Source organism: Phyllostomus discolor, chromosome 13 (genome assembly GCF_004126475.2).
Source record: "Phyllostomus discolor isolate MPI-MPIP mPhyDis1 chromosome 13, mPhyDis1.pri.v3, whole genome shotgun sequence".
Lineage (NCBI taxonomy): Eukaryota > Metazoa > Chordata > Mammalia > Chiroptera > Phyllostomidae > Phyllostomus > Phyllostomus discolor.
Window position 1 is genome coordinate 27339612 of NC_040915.2, and position 24534 is coordinate 27364145.

Sequence of the window (24534 nt, forward strand, 5' to 3'; positions counted from 1 at the left end):
CCAAAAGGTCACTGGTTCAATTCCCAGTCACAGTACATGCCTGGGTTGCAGACCAGGTCTCCGGCTGGGGGTGTGCGAGAGGCAACCTGTAGTTTCTCTCGCACATGGATGTTTCTCTCCCTCATTTCCCCTCTCTCTAAAAATAAACAAAATATAAAAGTATACTTTACTATTTATGAATTCAGAATTGGTTTTAGCAACTGTTAAATTATTTAGTTCTAATAATCACCGTGTTTTCACAAAGTAAACCTTTCTGACAGGTTATTAGAAGAGTATATGGTGCAGAATAGTTTGAGAACCCTTAATTAAAATGCTTCAATAAAAGGGTTTCTTAATTATGAGACTAAATATTTAAAGGAATAGAATATTCATGTCATTGGTACATTTCCCACTGTAAAAGGCAGTTTATGGCAAAGTAGGCATAGAAAAAGCTTAATCTTTTTAAGAGAATCACTTAAAACTTTAAATAGGTCAAGAACAGATACTTCCTTTAAGCAGACATTGCCTAAGTAGAAACAAATACAAAATTTGGCAAGCCTTAGGAAGAAAAATGGGATTAAAAAATATTTTTGCCATTAGGTGGTGCCCGAACCAAATGTTACTAGCTGGTATGCTAAAGGAAACAATTCTGAGAGAACACTGGTCAGCTTACTGAGATCCCATGTGCTTGTGTCATTATTACTGCAATCACAGAGTATGGAAGTTGGGGGTTGTCTGCACTTCATGATTTATGGAACACATGCTGAAGTCATATATATTTTTCCTCGTTTGTGGCACACGCCACAGAGCCAAGAGCTGACTTCCTTGACCTGCACATTCTGGTGAAAAAGCACGTTGTCTTTACGATACAGTAGTTACCCCTTATCCGTGGCTTCACTTTCTGTGGGTTCCTTACCTGCTGCTGTCAGTGGTGGTCCAAAACTACCACGTGGAAAACTCCAAAGATAATTCATAATTCCTAAGCGGCCGGACTGTCGGAGCTGCGATGATGACCTCTCGGGAGTGCGGCAGGGACCCGCCCAGGACGTACACCGGCCCCCGTCCAGCGTCTCCACGCCGCCGCCGCCGCCGCCGCCGCCGCCGCCGCTCCTCCACCGTTAGTCGCCATTTTGGCGGTCAGAGTGGCTGTCGAAGTATCACGTGCTCGTGTTCGAGTCCCCCTTGTTTTTACTTTATAGTGGCCCAAAAGCTCAAGGGTGTTGATAATGGCGATTTTGGTATGCCACGGAGAAGCTGGAAAGTGCTTCCCGTAAGTGCAAAGGTGAAATTTCTTGATTTAAGGGGAAAACAAAAATCATAGCCGGAGGTTGCTGAGATCTACAGGAACAACGAATCTTTCTATTCGTGAAGGAAAACAAAACTGTGCTAGTTGTGCTGTCACACCTCAAACTGTGTGAGTTAGGGCCACAGTGTGTGCGTGATAGCGCTTCATTAGGATGGAAAAGGCATTACACTTGCGGGTGGAAACTATGACGTCATGGGTTGATGATCTCAACGCATTGTCAGGTCAATAGTAGCCCGCTGCTACGTCACAACCCGCACGGCTCGCCTCACTTCGTTGCGTCATGTCGGCCTTGTGTCGTCACAAGAAGGGTGAGTACAATGTTTCGAGAAGAGAGCGAGCACATTCAACGCACGCCATGTTCCAAGGAGCTGGGTGACTGTTTTGAGACGCTGGTTAGTACGAACGTGTTTGGGAAAGCTCCTAGGTTTTCATGTGCTTCCCCTTTTGAGTGACAGGCTGATGATCATTTTAATAATAGTCTGGGAATTATGACAGCGTATCAGGAGTGGCCAAAATGGGAGTCAGGAAATCCAGGTTCAAGCCTGAGCCCTTTTGCCTTAGTCAGAGCTTGGGCCAGGGACCTGCTTCTCTGGCGTTCAGGGTCCTCGTGTGAAGCTAGAGGTTCTGGAATTGCGCTCTGCGGTGTTCAGGGGTGTTGAGCCGGTGCGAGGGCTCTCCGTGGTGAGTAAGGAGGCGGAAGAGGTGGGAGCCCTCAGCCAGAGCAGCTCTGCTTCTATGTGTTGTACATATAGAACTTCATAAAAATTATTTTTTGATTATGCAGAAAATATATTAATATATCCTTCTGGTAAGAAATCAGAACATTGCAGGTGTTGATTAAATCCCCTTTGACCCCATCCTCCCCAGTCCTGTGTATGTTGGGAGTTCATTTTTTAAAACAATTATTTTATTGATTATGCTATTACACTTGTCCTGAATTTTCCCCCTTTGCCTCCCCTCCACCTAGCATCCCCCACTCCCTCAGGCAATCCCCCCATCACTGTTCATGGGTCATGGACATAAGTTCTTTGGCTACTCCATTTCCTCTACTTTACTTCTCACATCCCCGTGGCCATTCTGTAACTACCTGTTTGTACTTCTTAATCCCCTCACCTCCTCCTATCTGGCAACCATCAAAATGCTCTCTGTATCCATGATTTTGTGTCTGTTCTTGTTTGCTTAGTTTGTTTTTCAGGTTCAGTTATTGATAGATTAGTATTTTTTGCCATTTTATTGTTCATAGTTTTGATCTTCTTTTTCTTAAATAAGTCCCTTTAACATTTCATATAATAATGGTTTGGTGTTGAAGGACTCCTTGAGTTTTTTCTTGTCTGGGAAGCTCCTTATCTGGGAAGCTCCTTTAGACCTTTGATTCTAAATGATAGCTTTGCTGAGTAGAGTAGTCTTGGTTGTAGGTTCCTGCTTTTCATGACTTTGAATATTTCTTGCCAGTCCCTTCTGGCCTGCAAAGTTTCTTTTGAGAAATCAGCTGACAGTCTTATGGGGACACCCCTTTAAGTAACTGATTACTTCCCTCTAACTGCTTTTAAGATTCTCTCTTTATCTTTAAACTTTAGCATTCTAATTATGATGTGTCTTTGAGTGGGCCTCTTTGCCTCCTTCTTGTTTGGGACTGTCTGTGCTTCCTGGACTTGCTGTCTATTTCCTTCAAAAAAAATTAGGGAAATTTTATTTCATTATTTTTTCAAATAGATTTCCATTTTCTTGCTCTTTCTCTTCTCCTTCTGTCACCCCTATGATGCAAATGTTGGAACACTTAAAGTTGTTACAGAGACTGCTTATACTATCCTCTTTTTTAAAAAAGATTTTATTATTAGTTTTAAAGAGAGGGTAAGGGAGAGAGAAAGAGGGAGAGAAACATCAGTGTGTGGTTGCCTCACACATCCTCCACAGGGGACCTGGCCTGCAACCCAGGCATATGCCCTGGCTGGGAATTGAACCAGTGACCCTTTGGTTCGCAAGCCCACGCTCAATACACTGAGCTATGCCAGCCAGGGCACTATCCTCTTTTTTTTGGATTCTTTCTTTCTTCTTATTGTTCTTAATGTTTTTTTGTTTGTTTTCTTATATTCCATATTACTGATTTGAGTCTCAGCTTTGTCCACTCTACTGTTGTTTCCCTGTAAATTGTTCTTTATTTCAATTAGTGTATCCTTTGTTTCCGACTGGATCTTTTTTATGCTGTTGAGGTCCTCACTAAGTTCCTTGGTCATCCTTATAACCAGTGTTTTGAACCTTGCATCTTATAGATTGCTTATCTCCATTTCTTTTAGCTCTTTTTCTGGAGTTTTTAGCTGCACTTTCATTTGGGCCATTTTTTTTTTTTGTCTCCTCGGTTTGGCAGCCTCCCTGTGTTTGTTTCTAATTATTAGATAGAGCTGCTTTGATCCGTGTCTTGATAGTATGGCCTAATGTACTAGGTATCCTGTAGAGTCCAGTGGCACAGCCACCCCTGTCTGGTTACTTGAGGTGCACCCTTCATGTGGGCTGAGTACACCCTCCTGTTGTAGTTGAGCCTTGGTTGCTGTTGGCAGATCAACGGAAGGGATTTACCCAGGCCAGTCAGCTGCAAGGATTGGCTGTGACCACTGCTGGTAAGTCTTCGCCCTCTGTGGGGGATCAGCTGTGTAGGAGCAGGATGGTAGTGCTCCATTGAGGTCTGTAGCTGTCCACTTAGTGTGCTAGCCCTGGGATTTCCTTGGATGGTGCAGACCAAGGTCAGCCACCATCTGTGTTTTGCCCAGGGCCACCCTGCCTGAGCTATAAATCTGCAATGGCTGCTACTTGTGCAGGGCTTGGAGATTCCCAAGTGAAACCAAGCAGTGAATCTAGGCTGGCAGCTGCTAGTGCTGGGCCTTAGGGCTCAGTGAGGCTGGCTATTGCTTGTTTGATAGGATTTAGGAAGTTGTGAAGCATGAGCCAAAACCAGCCATTCATATGGAAAAGCAGCTTAGGTGGGCCTATAAATTGGGTGGGGCGGAGTCTCTGGGGATCTCCAATGCAGGTCAAACAGTGTTAGCCAGTTTGATGGAGTCTCAGATAGGGCACCAGCTTGCTGGCTCTGTGTGGAGGGATTTGGTTTCTTTGGTTCTGTAGTTGTTAGACTTATTTCCATTCAACTTGATTTCTGATAGTTCTGAGTGATGGTTGTCCTATATTTTCATTGTAATTTTTTAAAAATGATTTTATTTATTTATTTTAGAAAGAGGGGAAGGGAGGGAGAGAGGGAGACAACCATTGATTTGTGGGAGATAAACAGTTGGTTGCCTTTCTCATGCCCCCAATTGGGAACCTAGCTCACAACCCAGGCATGTGGCAGATCAGGAATCGACCAGTGACCTTTTGGCTGGGAGGTCATTGGTTTAATTCAATCCCCTGAGCCACACCAGGGCTAGTTGCAATTTTGATGTGGTTGTGCAAAGAGGCAAGCCATGTCTGCCTATACCGTCATCTTGACCAGAAGTCTGAGACTTCTTTTAAGATTTCCATTTGAGGACTTCTGGCCAAGATGGAGGCAGAGGGAGACACATTGTACTTCCTTGCACAACCAAAAGAAGGACAACAATGAATTTAAAAACAAAAAACAACCAGAACTGACAGAAAATTGAACTGTATGGAAGTCCAACAACCAAGGAGTTAAAGAAGAAACATTCATCCAGACGGGTAGGAGGGGCAGAGACAAGCTGTGGCTGGAGGAATGGGGCAAATAAGGTGGTAGCTGGCAGACCAGGCGAGGCGGTGGCTTGCAGACTGGGCAGTCCCACATTTGCATGCAGATAAACCAGGAGGAACAACTAAGGAGAGAGACAGACCACACAACCCAGGGCCCCAGCTTGGGGAAATAAAGCCTCAAACCTCTGACTGAAAATACCTGTAGGGGTTGAGGTGGCAGTGGGAGAAACCCCCAGCCTCACAGGACAGTTTGTTGAAGAGACCCACAGAGTCCTAGAACATACACAGACCCACATACCTGGGAATCAGCACCAGAAGGGCCCAATTTGATTGTGGGAAGTGGGGGAAGTGACTGAAAATCAGCAGAGAGTGGAGCAAGCGGCACTGTTCCCTCTCCAGCCACGTGGGTTGCCCCACCTTGGTGAACCCCTAAGACTCCACCCCTTACTATGTAACAGGCACACCCATACCAAAAAAAAAATATGGCCCAAATGAAAGAGCAGTTCAAAGCACTAGAAAAAATACAACTAAGCGATGATGAGACAGCCAACTTATCAGATGCACAGTTCAAAACACTGGTTATCTGGATGCTCCAGGAACTCACTGGGTACTTCAACAGCATAAAACAACCTAGGCAGCAATGAAGGTTTCATTATGTGAAATAAAGAAAAATCTACAGGGAACCAACAGTGATGGGAAGGAAACCAGGACTCAACAGTTTGGAGTAGAAGGAAGAAATAAACATTCAACCAGAACAGAATGAAGAAACAAGAATTCAAAAAAAATGAGGAGAGGCTTAGGAACCTTCAGGACATCTTTAAACATTCCAACATCTGAATCGTAGGGGTGTCAGAAGGAGAAGAGGAAGAACAAGAAATTAAAGACTTATTTGAACAAATAATGAAGGAGAACTTCCCCAATCTGGCAAAAGAAATAGACTTCCAGGAAGTCCAGGAAGCTCAGAGGGTCCCAAAGAATTGGACCCAAGGAAAAATACACCAATGCATGTCGTAATTACATTACCCAAGAATAAAAATAAGGAGAGTATCTTTTTTTTTATTTTAAAGATTTTATTTTTTTATTTATTTTTAGGGAGGGAAGGAAGGGGGAGAGAGAGAGACAGACAGACAGACAGACAGACATCAATGTGCGGTTGCTGGGGGTTATGGCCTGCAGCCCAGGCATGTACCCTGGCTGGGAATCGAACCTGGGACACTTTGGTTCCCAGCCCGTGCTCAATCCACTGAGCTATGCCAGCCAGGGCTAAAATAAGGAGAGAATCTTAAAAGCAGCAAGGGAAAAGGAGACAGTTCCCTACAAAGGAGTTCCCATTAGACTATCAGCTGATATCTCAAAAGAAACCTTGCAGGCAAGAAGAGGCTGGAAAGAAGTTTATAATTTATAATAGAAGGGCAGATAAAATGCTTCCCAGGTAAGGTCAAGTTAAAGGAGTTCATCATCATCCAGCTCTTATTACATGAAATGTTAAAGAGACTTATCTAAGAAAAAGAAGATAAAAAATATGAACAGTAAAATGACAACAAACTCACAGCTATTAACAACAGAACCTAAAAAACAACAACAAAAAACTAAGCCGACAAATAGAACAGGAACAGAAGCACAGAAATGGAGATCACATGGAAGGTTATCAATGGGGGAGTAGGAGTGGGAGAAGAGGGGGAAATGGTACAGAGAATAAGTAGCATAAATGGTAGGTAGAAAATAGACAGGAGGGGGTTAAGAATAGTATAAGAAATGTAGAAGCCAAAAACTTATATGTATGACCCATGGACTTGAACTAAAGCGGGGAGGGAGGGAATGTGGGTGGGAAGGGGTGCACAGGTTGCAGGGGAATAAAGGGGGAAAAATGGGATAACTGTAATAGCATAATCAATAAAATACATTTAAAAAAAGAAAAAAGATTTCCATTCAGCAAAGGAATCATACTGTAAACAAGTTGGGGACCACTGGTCTGGTTAACTTTTAAGGACTCCAGAAGGACAAAAAGATTTTAAAGAAAGGGGAAAGCCATGGCTGGAGAATGTTCTATAAGGTCTAGCAGAGCTCCATGCTGTGGTTTGCTGAAATGGAGCATTGCACTGGGTGTGGTGATTTGGGGGCAGTGTCACTGCTATGTGATTACAGTGTACCCAGGAGAGGGATGGAGAGGGAAATCTGTGGAAGGTCACAGATTTCTGAGTTACTACTGGATGGCTTGTGCACACGTCCCAAACCAGCCCTCATATCCTTGGGGAGGAAAGATGAAGTGGGATTGTCTCTTCTTTTTTGTCTGACTTTAGAAAAACAGCAACTGCAACTAACATTTGCTGTGTACTGGCAAGGGGCTGGGGGCCGTGAGCCTCCTTAAACCCTCCCAGCATCCTCCTGAGGGGTGGTGGCACTGCTTGCTTACTTGTTTTAGAAGTGAGGAAACTGAGGCACAAAGAGATGAAGGAATTAACTAACAGCCTATAGCTGGTAAGTGGAGAGTAGGGTTGGAGCACAGGTCTTGCTCCAGGGCCTGGTGCATCCCTGTGCTCTGGACTCCTCCCAGGCATTGCTTGCTGCCATTTGAGCTCCAGGCCACGTGTATGGGTGGTGCGTGTGGGGAGGAATGAAGAGAATGACCCCTCTATTTCCCCACCCCTTAAAAGCACAGTGTCCAGAATTATACGTCTTTCCAGTTATAAGTAATATATTAATATTAACAATAAACTTTGACTGGACACTGTGGTTTGTTTAAAAATTTTCCCCTGACATTCCCTGTCTTCCAGACCCCAGGGCCACTGGCCGAATGCTCAGTTGGTCCCCTGGAATCCCCCTGCGCTCAGGTTAGCAATGGCCCTTTGCAGGCAGCCGGGGCAGATGCCAGGTGGGCTGAGAGAAGGGCACGGGGGAGACAGTTTGTGTTCCTTACTGGAAGGAGACAGGGAGATTAGCAAGCAGCTGCATTGTCTTCTAGCCCATCACACACTGACATCCACATAGGTGGGGCGTGGGGGGAGGCTGCCAGGACGCCCTGTGCCTCCGGGACCCAGGCCTGCGTGAAGGTAAATGCAAATCACTCCCCAAGTGCACTTCCTGCAGAGGGAGGAATGTCAATCTGAGCACCTGGTTCCCACACCAGTCAGCCAGAATGCTGATTTTATTTTTGCATTTTATGAGCTGGAGAGAGGGATTCATTTCCTTGGTATAATATGACCCTCTGGAGAAAGTCTTGTCCAAATACATTTTGCTCACAAATTCTGTCCTGGAAGGGGGGCCGTACTGAAATGAAATAGAGATGATTAAAGTCTGATTTATAGGCAAGGTGAATTGGTAGGTTCATGCCAAATTATTGTACCCAGGAAGGTGAAAGGGAATGAAAGAGGTCTTCCTGGGAGCTGGAAGTCTTTGTTAAAAGAAATATTCAGGGTGCACATACCCTTATCCCAGCCAGGCTGTCTTTCAGTCTGTTCATCACATCTACATCCCTTCTCTCTCACCAGGCTGTACATCCCTGACGGCAGGAACTGGGTTCATTGCATCTTGATATTTCTCCGCATGGGGATGTTTTTGCAATTTTATTCATAAGAAAGGGATTCTACACTGAAAAGCATTTTAAATCTCAACTGACTGAGCCACCCCTATCTTCCCCCTCTCAACCCAGTCCTTAGGGATATCAGGACCTGCTAACAATGACCCCTCTATTTCCCCACCCCTTAAAAGCACAGTGTCCAGAATTATACTTCTTTCCAGTTATAAGTAATATATGAATATTAACAATAAACTTTGATTGAGTACTTACTATGGGTCAGGTATTTTTCTAAGCAGTTTCTAAGTGTTATTCCATTTGATCTCACAACTACGCTTGTGAGATAGGCACTGTTATTATACCATCTTACAGATGGATTCACTGAAGCTTAACAAGGTGCTTAAGTAACTGCTCAAGATCACAGAGCAGATCAGTGGAAACAGCTACTGTGTACTGGGTGTTCACTGTGGACCCGATGCTGTGACAATCACATTAAACCAACAATCTAATTTCATCGTGCCCTTAACCCTTGAGAAGACCTCCAGGGCTTAGAATTTCAAGCACTTTGTTCTTTGAAGACTAAAATCCATGTGAGGGCAAGGTCTTGTTCACCTTTCTATCCAGAAAGATGAGGATGGTGCTAGGGACAGAGCAGTACATTAAGAAATGTTTGTTGAGAATGAAGGCATAGCGGAGGTGACTTGGGAGCTGCTTGCCTGGCCCCGCTTTCCCACCAGCTGAGACCTGCTGATGCTCAGACTGCCCTTGGAACAGGCTTTCTGGCCATCGTTCTGTCTACCAGCACGTGAGGCTGCTATCACCGGGACCCCACCTAGCATCACCGGAATTTGAGTAGTCCAGGGGTTCTCCAGGGTCGTGCCAGCGATATGGGACAGAGCCAGGTTTCCCGACGCCAGTTTGTTCCTGGGCTGGCCAGGCTCCTTTTTCAGACTCAGCCAGAAGCCTCTTATAGATGGGGATCTGGTTGTTTAGGATAATGTCTTTATTTGATTTTTGGCTTATTTATTTTCTATCTAAGAACAAACATTGGGGGAGAGTTATTGTTTAATGGATACAGAGCCTGTTTGGGAAGAAAAGTTCTGGAGATGGATAGTGGTGATGGTTGCACAACAGTAGGAATATCATGAATGCCACTGAACTAACTCTACACCTACGCATGGTTAAAATGGTGACTTTTATGTTATGTATATTTACTGCAGTTATTAAAAAAACACAAATATGGGTCTATCTAACATAAGAAGTCTAGGGTAGGTAGTTACAGGTGTTGATTTAGCTCCTTGATGATGTCACTAGAGTCCCCAAGTCTTTCTATCTTTACATTCTTAGCATGATGGTGTTCATTCTCGGTACAAAGTGTCCTCTGAGTCTTTAATTTTATCTGCTCAAGGGAGAAAGGGGGGAAAAGGTGATGCAACCACAACTGTGTCTTTTATCTGGAAACCCCCAGCAGAGTTTTCTTACATTTCAATGACCAGAACTGGGTCTTGTGGCCTTGCTGGGCAGCAGTGGTGGCTGGAAAAAGTGATTACTTAGCTTCCCAACCTTAGAACTGAGGAGAGGCATTAGGGGAGAAGGAAGTTGGGGCTGAGTACAGATTGGACAGCCAGTAAGGTGTATCCAGAGTCCTGCTGAAGGTCATAGGTCACATAGCAGGGCTGGCCAGACCCACAGCTCAGTCTCTTGGTTCCCAGTTCTAAGGTCTTTTGCCAGGATATTTGATACATTTTGTAGTGGCTACATTCCCAATGAAAAAAGACCATCCTGGAGAATATGTTTCTAAGAGAAAAACTCTCCATTGCACATACTGAAATTAACCACAATGCTAAGAGGTCAGGTCAGGAAAGCACTGGGCATGGTGGGGGCCAGACCATCTGAGCTCTGCCCCAGGCTGGTGGGCAGTTTTGGGAAAGGTCCCCAGGTCCCTGTGCTCATGAAATGTGGTTAATTATCATTTTTTTTCTTGGTTAGTGTTGTTCATTCAATTCCCAATAATGTGTTTTGACATCTCTTAGTGAAAGACCCAGTAGGAGACAAATGGTTATTAACTAACCACGTGCTATCAAGTGTGGGCTTGTAACACAACATGATATGTTTTAAATGTTGGACTAAGTAAGATGACAGTAACTTCCTACCATCCTCTAGGCTGGGAGGAGAATATAATAAGGGTTTCAGGGGACACTTACAATAAGGAATGTAAACAGACATCCTTATAATAACTACTTTGGCATTGCAAGGAAGCTCAGATGTGCACACCTGGCTTTTGGAGATAGCAGAGAATGGACTCCACTCTCGCTGATCCTACCACTTGCTCTTTCTGTGGGAGGCACCAGAAGGGAATGGGCAGGCCCTGCCCACTGGGCCTTCTCTCTGGAGTCTTCATGGGTGATTCCAAGTCAGATTAATCCTTCTCCTTTGTTCTCCCCCTATATATACAACATATTTTAGCATGTACTGGTATAGAAGTTAACTTTTCAGCTCTGTCTTATGAGCTGCACCAGGGGTAGGCATGAGTGGGACCTATGAGATGGGGTGCTTCATGGCTTTACCAGGTTGAAGTTTTATTTTGTGATGCTTGGGAAACTAGGAGAGTGGTTCCAGGATAAGAGATGAAGAAAGTAAGAGCAAGAGGATCCAACCCCTAAAAAGGGCATGACATAGTTCAGTGTCCTTGCAGAGTCCCCCACAGTCAGATTGCGGGAACAGTCCCTGAGCTCAGCAAGACACTGACTCTGGGAATCCTATAAAGGGAAAGGGCAACTCTGCAAAAATGCAAATGGAATTGCTTTAAGGAGGGGCAGTTCTTCATTGGTAGGGGAAAAATTTGCAGCCCTGGTAAATGTTGGGACAGGATACCCAAGTCAGCTGAGAAAGCCCAAAATATTATGGCAAAGGAAAATTACATTTTTATTAGTTCACAGGAGTATAAAAATAAAAACAAATGGAATTACTTTACAGAAAGCACATTCATTACTTAAAAGTAGCACCTTAATGGTTCAGCACTTTTGGTCCTATCTGCTTGTCAGGTTCACTGACGCTGACCCTGTAAGAGTGATTGTTGATCATTTCTTTGCATCTGTCTGCTTTTCTTGTATGGATATGCAGGAATAACTGGCAATTCTGACAATCTTATGACCTTAGCCATAACTACACTTGAATCATAACATCTTTTTACCTTCCAGACGCTTGTGATGTCTCTGTGTCACTCTTCCATGTCACACAGACAGATGGGGTGGGGATTGCTGCAGACGCTGAAGCTGAATTTCAGCTTTTTTTTTTTTTTTGAATTTTAGCCCTTTCTAAATTCAGACATCCAAAGACTAAACCTGCTTGGAAGTGCAGGTGGCCCTGAATTGTCAACACCACTTCAAGTAAATCTTCATGGATATGAGAACAAACATCTTTCTACAACCTCCTCAAGTGGGTTCCTGTCTCTCCCTGTCTCTGTTTAATATCTCTTGCGTTCCCATCCATCACAAATACACTGTGGCACTGGCATCAGAACATTGCGTTCTTACTGGTTGTCATAAAACTGAGGCACTTGCAGCCTCAATTGAGAAGTTGTCAGTATAAATGACACATAACTTCACATTTTGCATACATAATAGGATCCATTCTATATGGATCAGGTCACAAGAGGGTGAAACATACAAATCTTGGTGCAAAAATGTTAACCATAATAAATTAATAAATACATAAATTAAATATTTAAATAACAGTTGCAATGTGCTAGCTGGAAACTCTATAAATAAATTATCTGATTGTTTCAGGGGGGTGTTAGCATTTAAATATAAAAAATACAACAAGACATTATTATGACCCTTAAAAAAAGCAAATTAGGTAGAAAATATCTCTTTGGGTCTGTTGCATTGTGTCTTTTAAAAGTTTTACATATCTTCCTCTCTTCCTCCAAGGTTTCATCCTGGGAGTAGAATCTGAAAAAGAATGCCCCAAGTCTCTGAGGATTAGAAAGGTAGAAGCAGACCCTTCATATTTCACATGCCACAATATCTGGGCAACTGGGCCGTGGGGATTCCATGTCAGAAGGGTCCGACCCTTATGTGGCCTGGGATTTGGCTGGTGCCTTGCTCACTAGAGACTCGCTTGGAAGTTTTCTTAAAAGAATATCTGACCATGTCATTTCCTTGCTGAAAGCCCTTCAGTGGCCCCCCACATCTCCCCTCGGATGAGGTTCTAATTTCTGGAAACAACTTGCAATCCTCCTTGCTCTGACTCGTCTGTCTCTCTTTCTTCCTTTTATTTCCCTCTAGAAGGGCAGGACCTATGGCTTTCTGTTTACTGCAGTATCCCTGAGCCCAGCATAGTCCCTGAACAATATGATCATCAAATAAATATCTGTTAATGACCAAACGTATGTTTCTCACTCTGGCACCTGTGCCAGGCATCCCCTCTTTCCTGCACCACGCTCCCCACCATTTCCCTGAACCTGGGGGACACTGAGTGTACAGGTCTGGGCTGGGCCTCCTCACCTAACTGCAGGACACAGATGCCCACTCACTCCAGGGTGAGTTATAGTAGCGGTCTCGGGCTTGCACGCGGATCACGGCATCCTTGTGGCATGTGATGTGGGCTGAGGTCTTGTCTACGAAGGGTCTATCTTTCTGCAGAGGAGCAAGAAATCTTTGGTAACACAGTCACAAGGTGGGCTGGGCACATTTCTGCAAAGCACCATCTCCCAAAACAAGTACGCTGAGGTTGCAGGACTACCGGGGAGTGTGTAGTACTTGCGCCATCTACTGACACAAACTCGAAACACAGATTCAGCTTTTCTATCTACAGGTACTTTGCAGGCGGTGAGGGTGAAATTGGTCCAGCTTTCGCCTTGTATGAAGGGCCCTTGTGCCCTTACTCTTGTACAAGATTGATGATAGAACTAGGGCAGGTTTGCTCTAGTTGTCCTGTGGATATTCAGAAATACCACATTCAGACAAAGTTGTGTTCAAATCCAGGTGTTGCTACATACTAGCTGTGTGACCACAAGAAAATGTTTTAGGCTCTCTGTGTCTCAGATTCCTCACTTATAAAAGAGGGATAGTAATAATGCCTACGTTCCAGAGTTTTAAAAGTTAAAAGTAATAATCATGTTAAAACTCATAGCAAAAATCTCTAATTATATAGAAAGCACTCAGTAAATATTACCTATTAGTGATACAGATTTTAAGTAGGAAAGATACACATCAAAATTTTAAATAATACTTAAGTGAAATTAACTACAGAATAACCTTTGCTCCTACAAAAAAATTCTCAGACAGTGACTAAACCACTGAGTTTCTACCAAAATGCTAAGTGCTATGCTAAGTAAGGACTTTATCCAGTGATTTTAAAACTGGGGTCCGAGGAGGCTAAAACTCGATAAAAGTGCCCTTGGGGCCTTGGGATTATTGATGCCAAAGCAAGAAAACTGTAAAGTCATCATCCTAGCCTACATAAATACCAACATTCTGTTTAATAGAATAACATCACAATGTGGAGGACAGCCAAGAGTTACACGTTTTGGGCAAGACATAGCCTAAATCTTCTATCATCCATTAGATTCACTCAGTCAAAATAATAATTTTTGATTCCTAGATTCCAGCTCTTCTATATCAGGGCCAATTCTGAGTACAAGAATCAATGATCAACCAACCATACAGGAGGTGTATGGCCTTTGTGTCCTGGTTCTGTCACGTCCCAGCTGTGTGACCTTGGGCATGTCACTTAACCTCTCTGAGCTTTCATGGTGTCATTAGTGAAGTAATAATAATACTGCATGTCTTTGTAGAGTTCTGTGGGGACTAGTTGAGATAAACATGTAAAATCCTTAGCATAGTTTCAGGCACAGAGAAAGTACTAAATAAACACTAACTGTTATCACCATTCATCTCCTCCCTGACTGGGTCTGCACAAACCTGACCATAGAATACACGGCACCTGAATCACATCCTACCTTTTCTCTCTTGTTCTTGCCCTGAACCTGAAGAGAAAATGTCAGGGAGAAGTAGGAATGTGGGGTGCTCCAGGTGTCGGGGTACTCCCAGCTGACCTCCACCTGTCGGGAATTCTTTAATGGCTTCACCTGCAGGTTCTTGGGTGGGTCTGGTTTGACTGTGGGAGAAGATAAACACCCATTATTTTTCTAGCGGGGCTTTGGAGCAAGGTAGTTCTGGCCCACTTCTACCTTTGACCAGCTGTGGGTCCATAAGATAGGTATTGAACTTCTCTGAGCACCTGGCTGGCAGACATGAGGCTCCCCTGTGGCTGGTGCTCATGCTGGTGCCTGTGGAAGGCAGCCGCATCCTTCACGGCTGAACCTGAGAGAGGCTCAAAATCCTCCTCTTTGCACAATGAGGTGGACCCTGGCTGTGGAGCCAGTCACCGTAGTGCTCAGAAGAAAGTTCTTAGAGACAACAGCACTCTCACATCTGAGCCATTGGGGAAGGACCACCCTACCCTCTCTGTTCAGTCCTCCTCTTTGCACCAGACTTGGAACCAAGCTGAGCCTCTTGCTGCGGATTAGGTGAGAGATTTCCCAGTTAGTGCTCTTCCCCCAACCCACCAAGGGCAGTCTCTCCATAAATACTAGAGCAAGTTCTGTGGTTCTGTCACTCTTTATTTCAATGGATAAATGGTAAAGGAAATGAAAAGTCTCCATCTGCCAACTTAGAAATAATGATGTCCATTTTGGAGGGGGTTTTATTCTCTGTTCAAATGCTAGAGAAAGATGGGCTTGGAGTCAGTGCAGTTGGTAGGGAAGCACTGGTTCTGCATAGGAATACCATGCTAAAGAGGCTGCTTTGGATTCATCACGGAAGCTGTCTGGGCAGCAGAACAGAAATTTAGCCAAGAGCCTGCTTTTTCTCAAGGGGCAGATCTGGGTCTGAGTTGCTAGCGGTGAGATCTGGGACAAGTTGTTTAACTTCTTCTGAGACTTAGTTTCCTCTTCCTTAAAATGTAGATAACAGTATCTACATTGTACTTTGGGAGAGGGTTGCTGAATAAAACAGGTAATGCATGTAAACCCCTTACCCCAGTGCATGGGGAATTGTGAACATGTGGCGAATGCCATCTCCCTTTATGAAGCACATAGACTCAGGCAAACTCACTGATGTCCCTGATGAAGAAGCTGCTGGTGTAGTTTTCATACTTGAGCTTGTGAACAGCATCCACCACGAGCTCGATGGGCAGCCTCTCCTCGGCAGCTGGGCAGGCACTGTCCTCCTGGCACTCCACCGTGTACTTCCTGTACTCCCTGTGGTCCACTCTGACCTTCTCTGCCGAGAGAGTTGCCGCTCCGCAGGTCACTCCTCGGGGCTCAGAGGAACTGAAATCACAGACAGACATATCCTGTGTCACATGTTGTGGGTGAGTCCTAGCGGTTGTAACGGTCTGACGTCACAGTTTCTCTAACTAGTCTGATTTCTTCCCAGGCAGTAAGAAACTGCCCTCCTGCACCCCAAGAACAAGTGTTTCAGAGGTAGTGCAAATGTCTAGAAACAACCCTGCACTTAGATGCCCCTGGCCAAAATGAACCTGGAAAATTTTAGATCCAGAGCCCCTGGTCACATCTCCTTATTAAAATTTTTTATTTCATTTTTCTCATTTTAATTACAAAATCATAGCTGCTAATTATAAAAAATTAAAAAGAGATGTATATAAAGGAAACATGTGTGCCTCTTTTAACCCCAATCCCCCTTTTTACCCTACTCTCACTCCCCAGATATAAACATTATTCATATATACAAATATGTATTATATTTATACTTAAACAATATATGTTTACATGCAAATATATACTACATATTATAATATATCATGTAATATAATATATAGTATGTTTTATATGTATATATTTACATATAAGTAATATACAATATAAATATAAGTGATATTTATATTTGGGAATTAGGGTTAAAATGGGAATTGAATGTAAATATTTATATCTTCTATTCCAAAAGAACTTTTTCTATGAATATTCAAAGCAATCACATGTCCACATTTTAATGCATACATACATATTTTGTCTGTGTAAACACACACAGATTTTATTTTTATGAAATAAAAGGATAAAATTATATATATATATATATATATATGTTTTTGTAACCATATTTTCTGCATCTGAATGTATTATGGGGAGTGCTCCATGACAGACCATACGCACTGGGTTATTTTGAAGACAGCACATTAAGCCGCAGAGTGTGATGTACCACACTGTATTTGACCTTTTCCCTGCTGATTGCCAGAAACATCCCAGTGAATGTTTGCCTCTATGTCTTTGTGCACTTGTATAATAAGCATTTCTTTAGTGAGCATTTTCATTCTAGAGATAGAGAAGCGAGGCCCCAGAGGTTCCTCAGGTGAATAGAGGCCATGCCAGGATGATCACCCAGGTTGGCTCCACCACCTACATTATTTGGGGACTTGGATGATGAGTGAGGTCACATGTTAGAGGGGCTAACATAGGTTCTGTAGCATGGGAATTGGTTTCATAGGGAAAGTCCAAGTATTCTGGGCAAACAATGAACTTGAGGTGAGTGGTGGTAGCAGAAGTTGTTGAAGTGGCCCTGGGAAAATTCCTAGAGGCCTCAGGGCTTTCAGTGCACCTGTGCCCTAGACCTCTTGTTTATATTTTTGATTCAAGGTGCAATTTTGGCAAAAGTCATTTATAGCTTCAATTTATCCTTCCATCCCTCCCCGCAGTGCTGTGAGCCCTAATGAAGCATCGCCGGGCAGTTTGGATGAGTGGGTTCAAACACAGCTGAGGCTGTGTCCAGGCCCTGATAATACCCTATTCTATTGCACACATTTGTCCAGGCAGTCAGCTTAAATCTCCATGTCCTGTCCCCACTTTAGGCAAGGGGGGTGGGCATTGAAAAAATATGGGTTTGACTTTGTTTTCTCCCTTATCATTAACTGAAAGGCCATTGCTAGGTCACCTTTATTTTCTTAATGAAATAGTAGTTTTAGCAAAACACCAAGAAACCAGAGTGGTTTCACTTACCCCCTGCTGCTTTTCACACTGAATTTCAAATCAGTACTGATTGCTGTCAGCCACCAGCAGGTGAAATGTCCAGAATAATTCTTTGCTTCACATTTTAGAAAGGTCTTATTTTTGGGTTCTGGAATCAAAAAGAACAACAATGCAACATTTAAAAATTTTTAAAGGAAAGATTTTGATTGTGGTTAATGACAGACCACCAAATGCTGCAAAAGTGAAGTCTTCCACTTAATTCCATGGAAAAGGATGCTGCTCCCTGGCAGGCAGTTCAGCAAGGACTGGGAGTGTCTCAATAGGTAGCTGGCTCTGCAGAGCATACTATACATCTAACGTACTGAAGGGGGTATTTTTTCAAGGCTATCAACCCAGCGCTGAATTATGCACTGTATACATTGGTTAACTTTCATTATTCTCTCAATAATATCACCGTTACTTAAAATGAACCTCAGTAAAAGCATCCAGACTCACCATGAAACTCTCCCAACCTGAGGTTTTGATGGTTGATAACCCACAGTGTCTAGCAAAGGAAAACCAAAGCAAAGGAAGATGTAGGTTCTAAGTGGTTTCAGTAAGGAACTTGATTACTTCATTAACTACACTGGTCATGTCTTACCTTGAAGATTTTTAATTTTTGTATTCTTTATGGAGAAAAAGAAAAAACTGAGACTGTCCAAGGGAATGGAATTACCTTTCTGGTCCTTTAAAATATCAGTGGACCAAATTCCATCTTCGCTTTTGTGAAGCAGAAGGAGAAAATGGCTGAGAACCTCGCCTCCCTTGTGACAGGTGTACTGGCCAGCGTCTCCAAACTCCTTGACTTGGATGGTCAAGTTTTTGCCAGAGCCTAAGACATCACTGCTCTCGTCCGAGCTCCAGGTGATGTTGTCTTCTTCAGGGGTATCGCAGGTGAGGATCACTGTTTCTCCAGGGGCATCAGGATACCAGTCCAATTCTACAACATAAACTGGGGAGCACAGAGGGTGGAGAGCTGTGCTGTAAGCTCCATACACTCTGAGACTGTGTATTTTGAACTCCCTGGGCATCCGCTTTACTGAAGCACAGCCTTACTTATAGTAGCAGATGCTTGCTGAAATGACCTCATGGTACTGGGCCCCACATGGCCTCAGAGTTATGGAAGAGAGACTCAGAGTGTCATAAATCCCTGACCAGGGATGGCTTCGTTGGCCATTGTCCCACAAAGCGAAAGGTCGCTGGTTCAATTCCTCGTCAGGGCACATGCCTGGGTTTCAGGTTCCGTCCCTGGTCAGGGCTTGTATGAGAGGCAAGCAATCAATGTTTCCCTCTCACATAGATGCTTCTCTCCCTCTCTTTCTCCCTCCCTTCCTCTCTCTCTCAAAATAAGAGTTTTATAGATACCATCAATTCGTTAAGTGGCAGGCTGCTGTTAGTAATCAACATTTGATTAGCTGGCATATGAAGAAGGCCTTGATACACTGGAAAATGCAAACAGCACAAGAGTCTTTGCTGAAGGCCCGATGAAGATGACACTTCCAGCACAATTTCAGTCTCATAGGGAATCAGGCAGGGCACAGAGTGTCAAGAAAGACTGAGCAGGAATGAGATCCTGTCCCCACTAGCTGGCTGGAGGACTACATCATAGGTTTGACTGTGAGGATTAGATAAAAAAAAAAGGGCATATAAAACATGTAGCACACTGCTTGCCTCAGTAAACTCAGCGTTAGTTGTTACTGTTATTCACAGCCCAAAGGGTCAGGCGCCTGCACAGACAAACTGTCCTGCCACTTTCTATGGGGATTTTAGGATTTCTTTTCTACTACATGAAACTCACCAATGGAAATTTTTATTCTCTCTGTAGTTTTGTAAAAGCTATTTCTCACTCTTATGAGACAGTAGGTCTTAGTCTTCCCATTTTATAGAGGTGAGTCCTGAGACCAAGGGGCTAGGCAAGGTTACATCACGTTAGAAGCATGAGAGCTGTATCTCAGACTGTCTGTCTCCTTGACTTTGCATTGGATATCTAATGCCAGCATCTAAACTGGCACTTGAGGAATGGCTTAGTACATAGTATTTCAAAGAGGGTTTCACATCAAAGCTTCACTCATGCATCAGTTATTAAATAGAATCAATGTGGCAGTTCTCAAACCATGATCATTGAACCACTATAAGCAGCATCACCTGGGAATCTCTTAGAAATGCAGATTCTCAGCTGCTGAACCAAGAACTATGGGATGGGCCCAGTGATCTGTTCTTTCATGCTCTCCAGATATTTCGATGTCTGCCGTGAGGGTCACTGGGATTAAGAGCCTGGATTTTGGAGTTCCATATGTCTGGGTTTAGAGTCAGCTCCGTCTCTTACACTGGTCTGTGGCTCTGGGCAAGACCTTCAGTTACTCTAAGCTTTGGCATCATTGTCTTTAGAATGAGCAAAATATTAGTACTTGCTTCAGAAGGTTAAGATGTGGATTATACAAACTCTTATAGAGCTTAACATGGTGCCCTTAAATGCTCTTTAACTGGTGGCTCTCGTTATTAGCGTCCAAATGTAAAGCGTTGTGGAATATAAAATTCTCATTTTACATCGAAGGGATTTACAAGTCTTGAATGAATACCAAAGACAGGAAGTAAAAAGTGTTTGGGGCCCAACTCTTTGGACATGGTCAGCTGTGTGGCATGAAACCACGTGGCACCTTCGGCTTTCTCTAGCTTTACTTTGTTTCACTGACAACCGAAGAGCATGGCTATTTCCTGCCACAACTAAGACTCAGAAGCCCCGGGGCACCCTTGCTCAAGAGCAGGTGCAAATAGCTTCAACCGGGAGCCTGATGTGGAGCATTTAGAATGTAGTGCTTGGCTTCATCTCCTCTTGCCTCCACAGTCACAAGCCCTCCCAGGGTTTCTCACACTGACTTTCAGGAATTTCTGTGGTTTACCAAATTAGAAGTAACTAAGGGTTAACGCTGCAAGAGGCAAGGCTCCCGAGCTCCCTAAGAGTCCAATGGTTGGAAGGGATTTGGTGTAATCATCTGGCTCAGACCTTTGCCTTTGCTCAGGGAGGCAACCTTCCTGGGACAGAGGGGAGGAGGGCTGGATTATTGTTTTCCTGAAATTATTAAGCATAGAGGAATAGTTCAAAATTTCTTTCTGTACTCTCCTAATCGAGTGATTATTTATGATCATCAGCTGAAAAGTCTTCATTTTTAATTTATGCCTATTTTTTCTTCCTCAGTTCTCCAAGGACATAGGAAACAATCGGTTTATGTCCTTCTTGGAAAATCTTCAAACACTTAAGTGCACAGGCTTTGAAGAGGGACAGGATTGAGATAAAGTCCCCATTCCACCCTTACCAGGTATGTGAACTTGTGTAAGTTGCCTAATCCCTGTAGCCTCTATTTTCAACATCTATAAAATGGGGTGCAAACAGTCTCTATTTCATGTGGTGGTTGTGAGAATTAAATGAAATACTATGTACAAATAAATATTAAGTATTATTATTATATAATTAAAGACAGTATTGTCAACATTATTATGTTGGCTTCACTAAGAAACAACTGAGGCTCTCTCAGAAACAATTAACAATCAGTTAATACATTAATAATCTACAGAGAATGTATCACTTTGTAATCCCTGGTTTATAGTTGAGGAACCTCAGGCTCAGAGGTGACCCTCCTCAAAGTCACATAATATATGGCAGAACCAGCCTTTGAACCCAAGCCAGTGTGAGTCTAAATACTATACTTTCCCTGAAGTGCATGGTCAGAGGTATGTCATCTAGGTGCCAACCGAGGAGGCGGTGTCATGTGGTGGAGTGGGAAATGACAGAGCACAGTTGCTATCGCCAAACCTTTCAAATCCTTCACTTTGGAATTTTAATTGTATGACACAGTTGGTTTCAGTACTACTGGCACAGCCCCTATCTCTTTTCCCACCATAGTCCACAGAAGGCTCCTTCTCTGCCATCTAATGTGAAAGTCAAACACCCTCCGCAGTGAAAGAAGGACACATGGCCCGTGCTTTCCTAGAGTCATCACTTTGGATAGGAAGCCCCATCCACCCCCCACCTCCAGGGGCTGCCTGAGAGTCCTGGCCTAGATCCGGCCTCCGTAGAGCATAGGGAGTCTAGTTACCATCTTTCTCCAGTTCCCATATGGCCAGGAGAGGAGATGCCAGGAAAACCAGGGACAAACAGGAGAGGACCAACTGCTGCTGATGCATCTGTAGGAGGGAGAGGAAGAGAGGAAGAGAAAGAGGAAAAGAGAGGGAAGAGGAAAGAGACTGTCAATCACTATTCATTTACCTTTAGAAACCATATTCACATTCTGTGCACGTTGTCTTTAATCTTCATTTTCTACTTCCTTCTCTACACCGTCAGGTTAATACTAAGTGAATTATAGGAACTCTTATGCCAGTCTCTGGGCAAGCACATCTCCTAACAGAGAACCATAGACTAGGTGAGGCTGAAAGAGATCTAAAGCCAGCCTTCTGATATAATCCTCTTATTTTTAAGATGAGAAACCTAAGGATCAGAGAAAGAACTTGTCTGGATCAACATTCAGCAGTTATTTCCTTGGTACTTACTATGTAAAGGGCACTGAGCTAGAGCATTTGGAAGTAAAAAAAGTGTTTACCTGGATCATGCCTTTTAGGAGCAAATGCTCTCATTCAACAAATATTTATTAAGTCAGTGTGTTAAATGCCTACCCACTGGTTGGAGAGATAAGCTACTTAACAGTGTGTGCGGTGACACCAGGGCTAAAGGACTTGGGCCGGGGAGGAAAGGCAATATAGAGGCAATCTTTCAAAGTCTGGCAATGACCTGGTCACCAATCCTTGTCGGGATTTAGTTTCTCTCCTTGTTTAGACTGTAATTGCTCCAAACTGAAAGATTACTCCCTCCCACATAATGTAACCCAGAGGTTCTGAAATTTGAGCGTAAGTCAGAATAACTGGAAAGACTTGTTAAAACACTGATTGTTGAGTCCCACCCCCCAGAGAGTATGATTCAGCAGCTCTGGGTTTGGGACCTGAGACTCTGCATTCCTAAAACATTTCCAGGCAAAGCTGATGTTGCTGGTCCGGGGATCACCCTTTGAACCACTGTTTAACCCATGGTCAGGTTCCTGGGCCCCTGAAAATCAAGACGTTCTGTGGGAGAAGACCATAACAATAGTGACATGTTCATCATGAAAGAATGAAATGCGTAATTTTATAGTAAATCAGGCGCTATCTTATATTGAAACTCAGTCTAGATTAGTACCCAGGATTTATGAAAACCTTCAGACTGAAAATTACCCCTCCACACCCTGTGAATTAGCTAGAGATGATTATTACTTAATTTCAGGCTGACACACCTCTGTCCATCTTGGAGATCACCCATGGTCTGCAGCAATATAGTTTCAGAAACCACTGTCTAAATCATATGAAGAACAAGACTCAAAATTTTCAGCCAAATACCTTAAAAATGAGTGTCTCTTGTTTGATGTGACTGAATATTGACAAGTCGTGGCTGTGTCAGGACTGCCACTGCTTCTAGGGAAGCCTCGCCATGCCCTCTATTCCCATAGTTCGCAGAGGCTGAGACAAGGCTAGAAGGCAGGCCTTCCCATGCACCGTCAGCGCTTTTGTCACTGCAGCAGGGAGCTTTCAGGGGCACATTTGCCTGTTTAGTCCAAGCTGTGAGTGTAGCAAAGCATGAGTTGCCACAGAGCATCAGTTAGTGCATTCATAGGCTTGGAGTCAAGCAGCTGTGGGCTTCAGTTATGGTCCCACCACTCACTAGTTGCGTGATTCTGGTCAAACTACTCTCTGTACCTCAGTCTTCTCATCTATAAAATGGACACAATATCCATCTCAAAGGGAAACTGCAGTGAGATGATACATTATGGAAGATAACCAATAAGAGGTTAGAAGAAGGAAGAGAAAAGGAAGTTGGCATCTCTTTGTTTCATACATAATGCAGAGACAAAAAGTTGTGCCTGGCTACAGGGACATGTCATAGTTGTATTGCAATCACACAGGCCTGTAAAGATTTCAGCACTCTGGGAGGGAAACGACAGAGATTCCTGGCATCTCCTTGAATACTCTTTTGAAGCTGGGGTTTTCCTTTCTATTATGTGCCCAGCACTTCCTCCCTGTACCTCAGATGCATTTGAGAATTTCAGGTGAATGGCACTTTAGGATTGAGGCATCAGGTGAACTGATGCCTGTTCTAATGAACAATTTTTATTTTGGTTATCACCTACATTTTAAACCACAGATCACTGGCAGAGGGTGGAACCCAGGAGAAACCAAAAGGGGGCCAACATGTAGTTACTCCGTGGTTCCCTAGACCAGCTGATAGCAGGGGGCTGCCTCCCACAGCATGCTAAGTTTGAGAGACTTGAGGGTTAATTTTCTTTTCATGTCATTTCATAGGTTTTTTAAACTCTTGAAACCTTATATGAAGGATGCCTGGAATCCAGGGCCTTTGGTATGTTATGGCTCCCTGGTGCCGGTGCCAAATGTGGGCACGACAGTAACACTTGGGCATCTCTTTCTCAAGCTTGACTTTATTATTTTTTAATTAGAAGAGAGAATTATTATTTAAAAATAAAGAGACATAGTCACACAAGGCATAGCACTTGCAAAGGGCCCTGGTTCTAGAGCCAGCAGGCCCTGCAGTGGCATCTGGCTCTGCCACTTGTTAGTTATGTGGCTCTGGGCAGTCCACTCGTGGAGCCTCATACTCTGAGTCTGCGAAATGGGTGTTTTGTGTGGTAAGGAGCGAATGAAATAATCCGTGTACAGTGTCCAGATGGTGCCCAGGTGAGGTCAGGACTCCTGACCATTTGCTCTCACAGAGCCCCACCCCTCATTTCATAGCACTTTCTGCAATTACATGGTTACTTATTTTTTTTTAATATTTTATTTATTTATTTTTTAGAGAGGGAAGGGAGGGAGATAGAGAGAGAGAGAGAGAGAGAGAGAGAGAGAGAGAGAGAGAGAGAGAAACATCAGTGTGTGGTTGCTGGGGGTTATGGCCTGCAACCCAGGAATGTACCCTGGCTG

General features: G+C 43.6%; 1 protein-coding gene across 1 annotated transcript; it reads right to left on the reverse strand.

The window, feature by feature from the left end:
• Positions 1-11215: 11215 nt before the first annotated feature.
• On the reverse strand, positions 11216-21702 carry IL12B (interleukin 12B). The gene is made up of 7 exons (XM_028528742.2): positions 21615-21702; positions 18197-18472; positions 17512-17629; positions 15614-15831; positions 14458-14615; positions 13001-13132; positions 11216-12445 (listed from the first exon to the last, which is right to left on the reverse strand). Exons 1-6 carry the CDS (start codon positions 21700-21702, stop codon positions 13001-13003), a joined length of 990 nt encoding a protein of 329 aa, XP_028384543.1. The 3' UTR covers positions 11216-12445.
• Positions 21703-24534: the final 2832 nt, after the last annotated feature.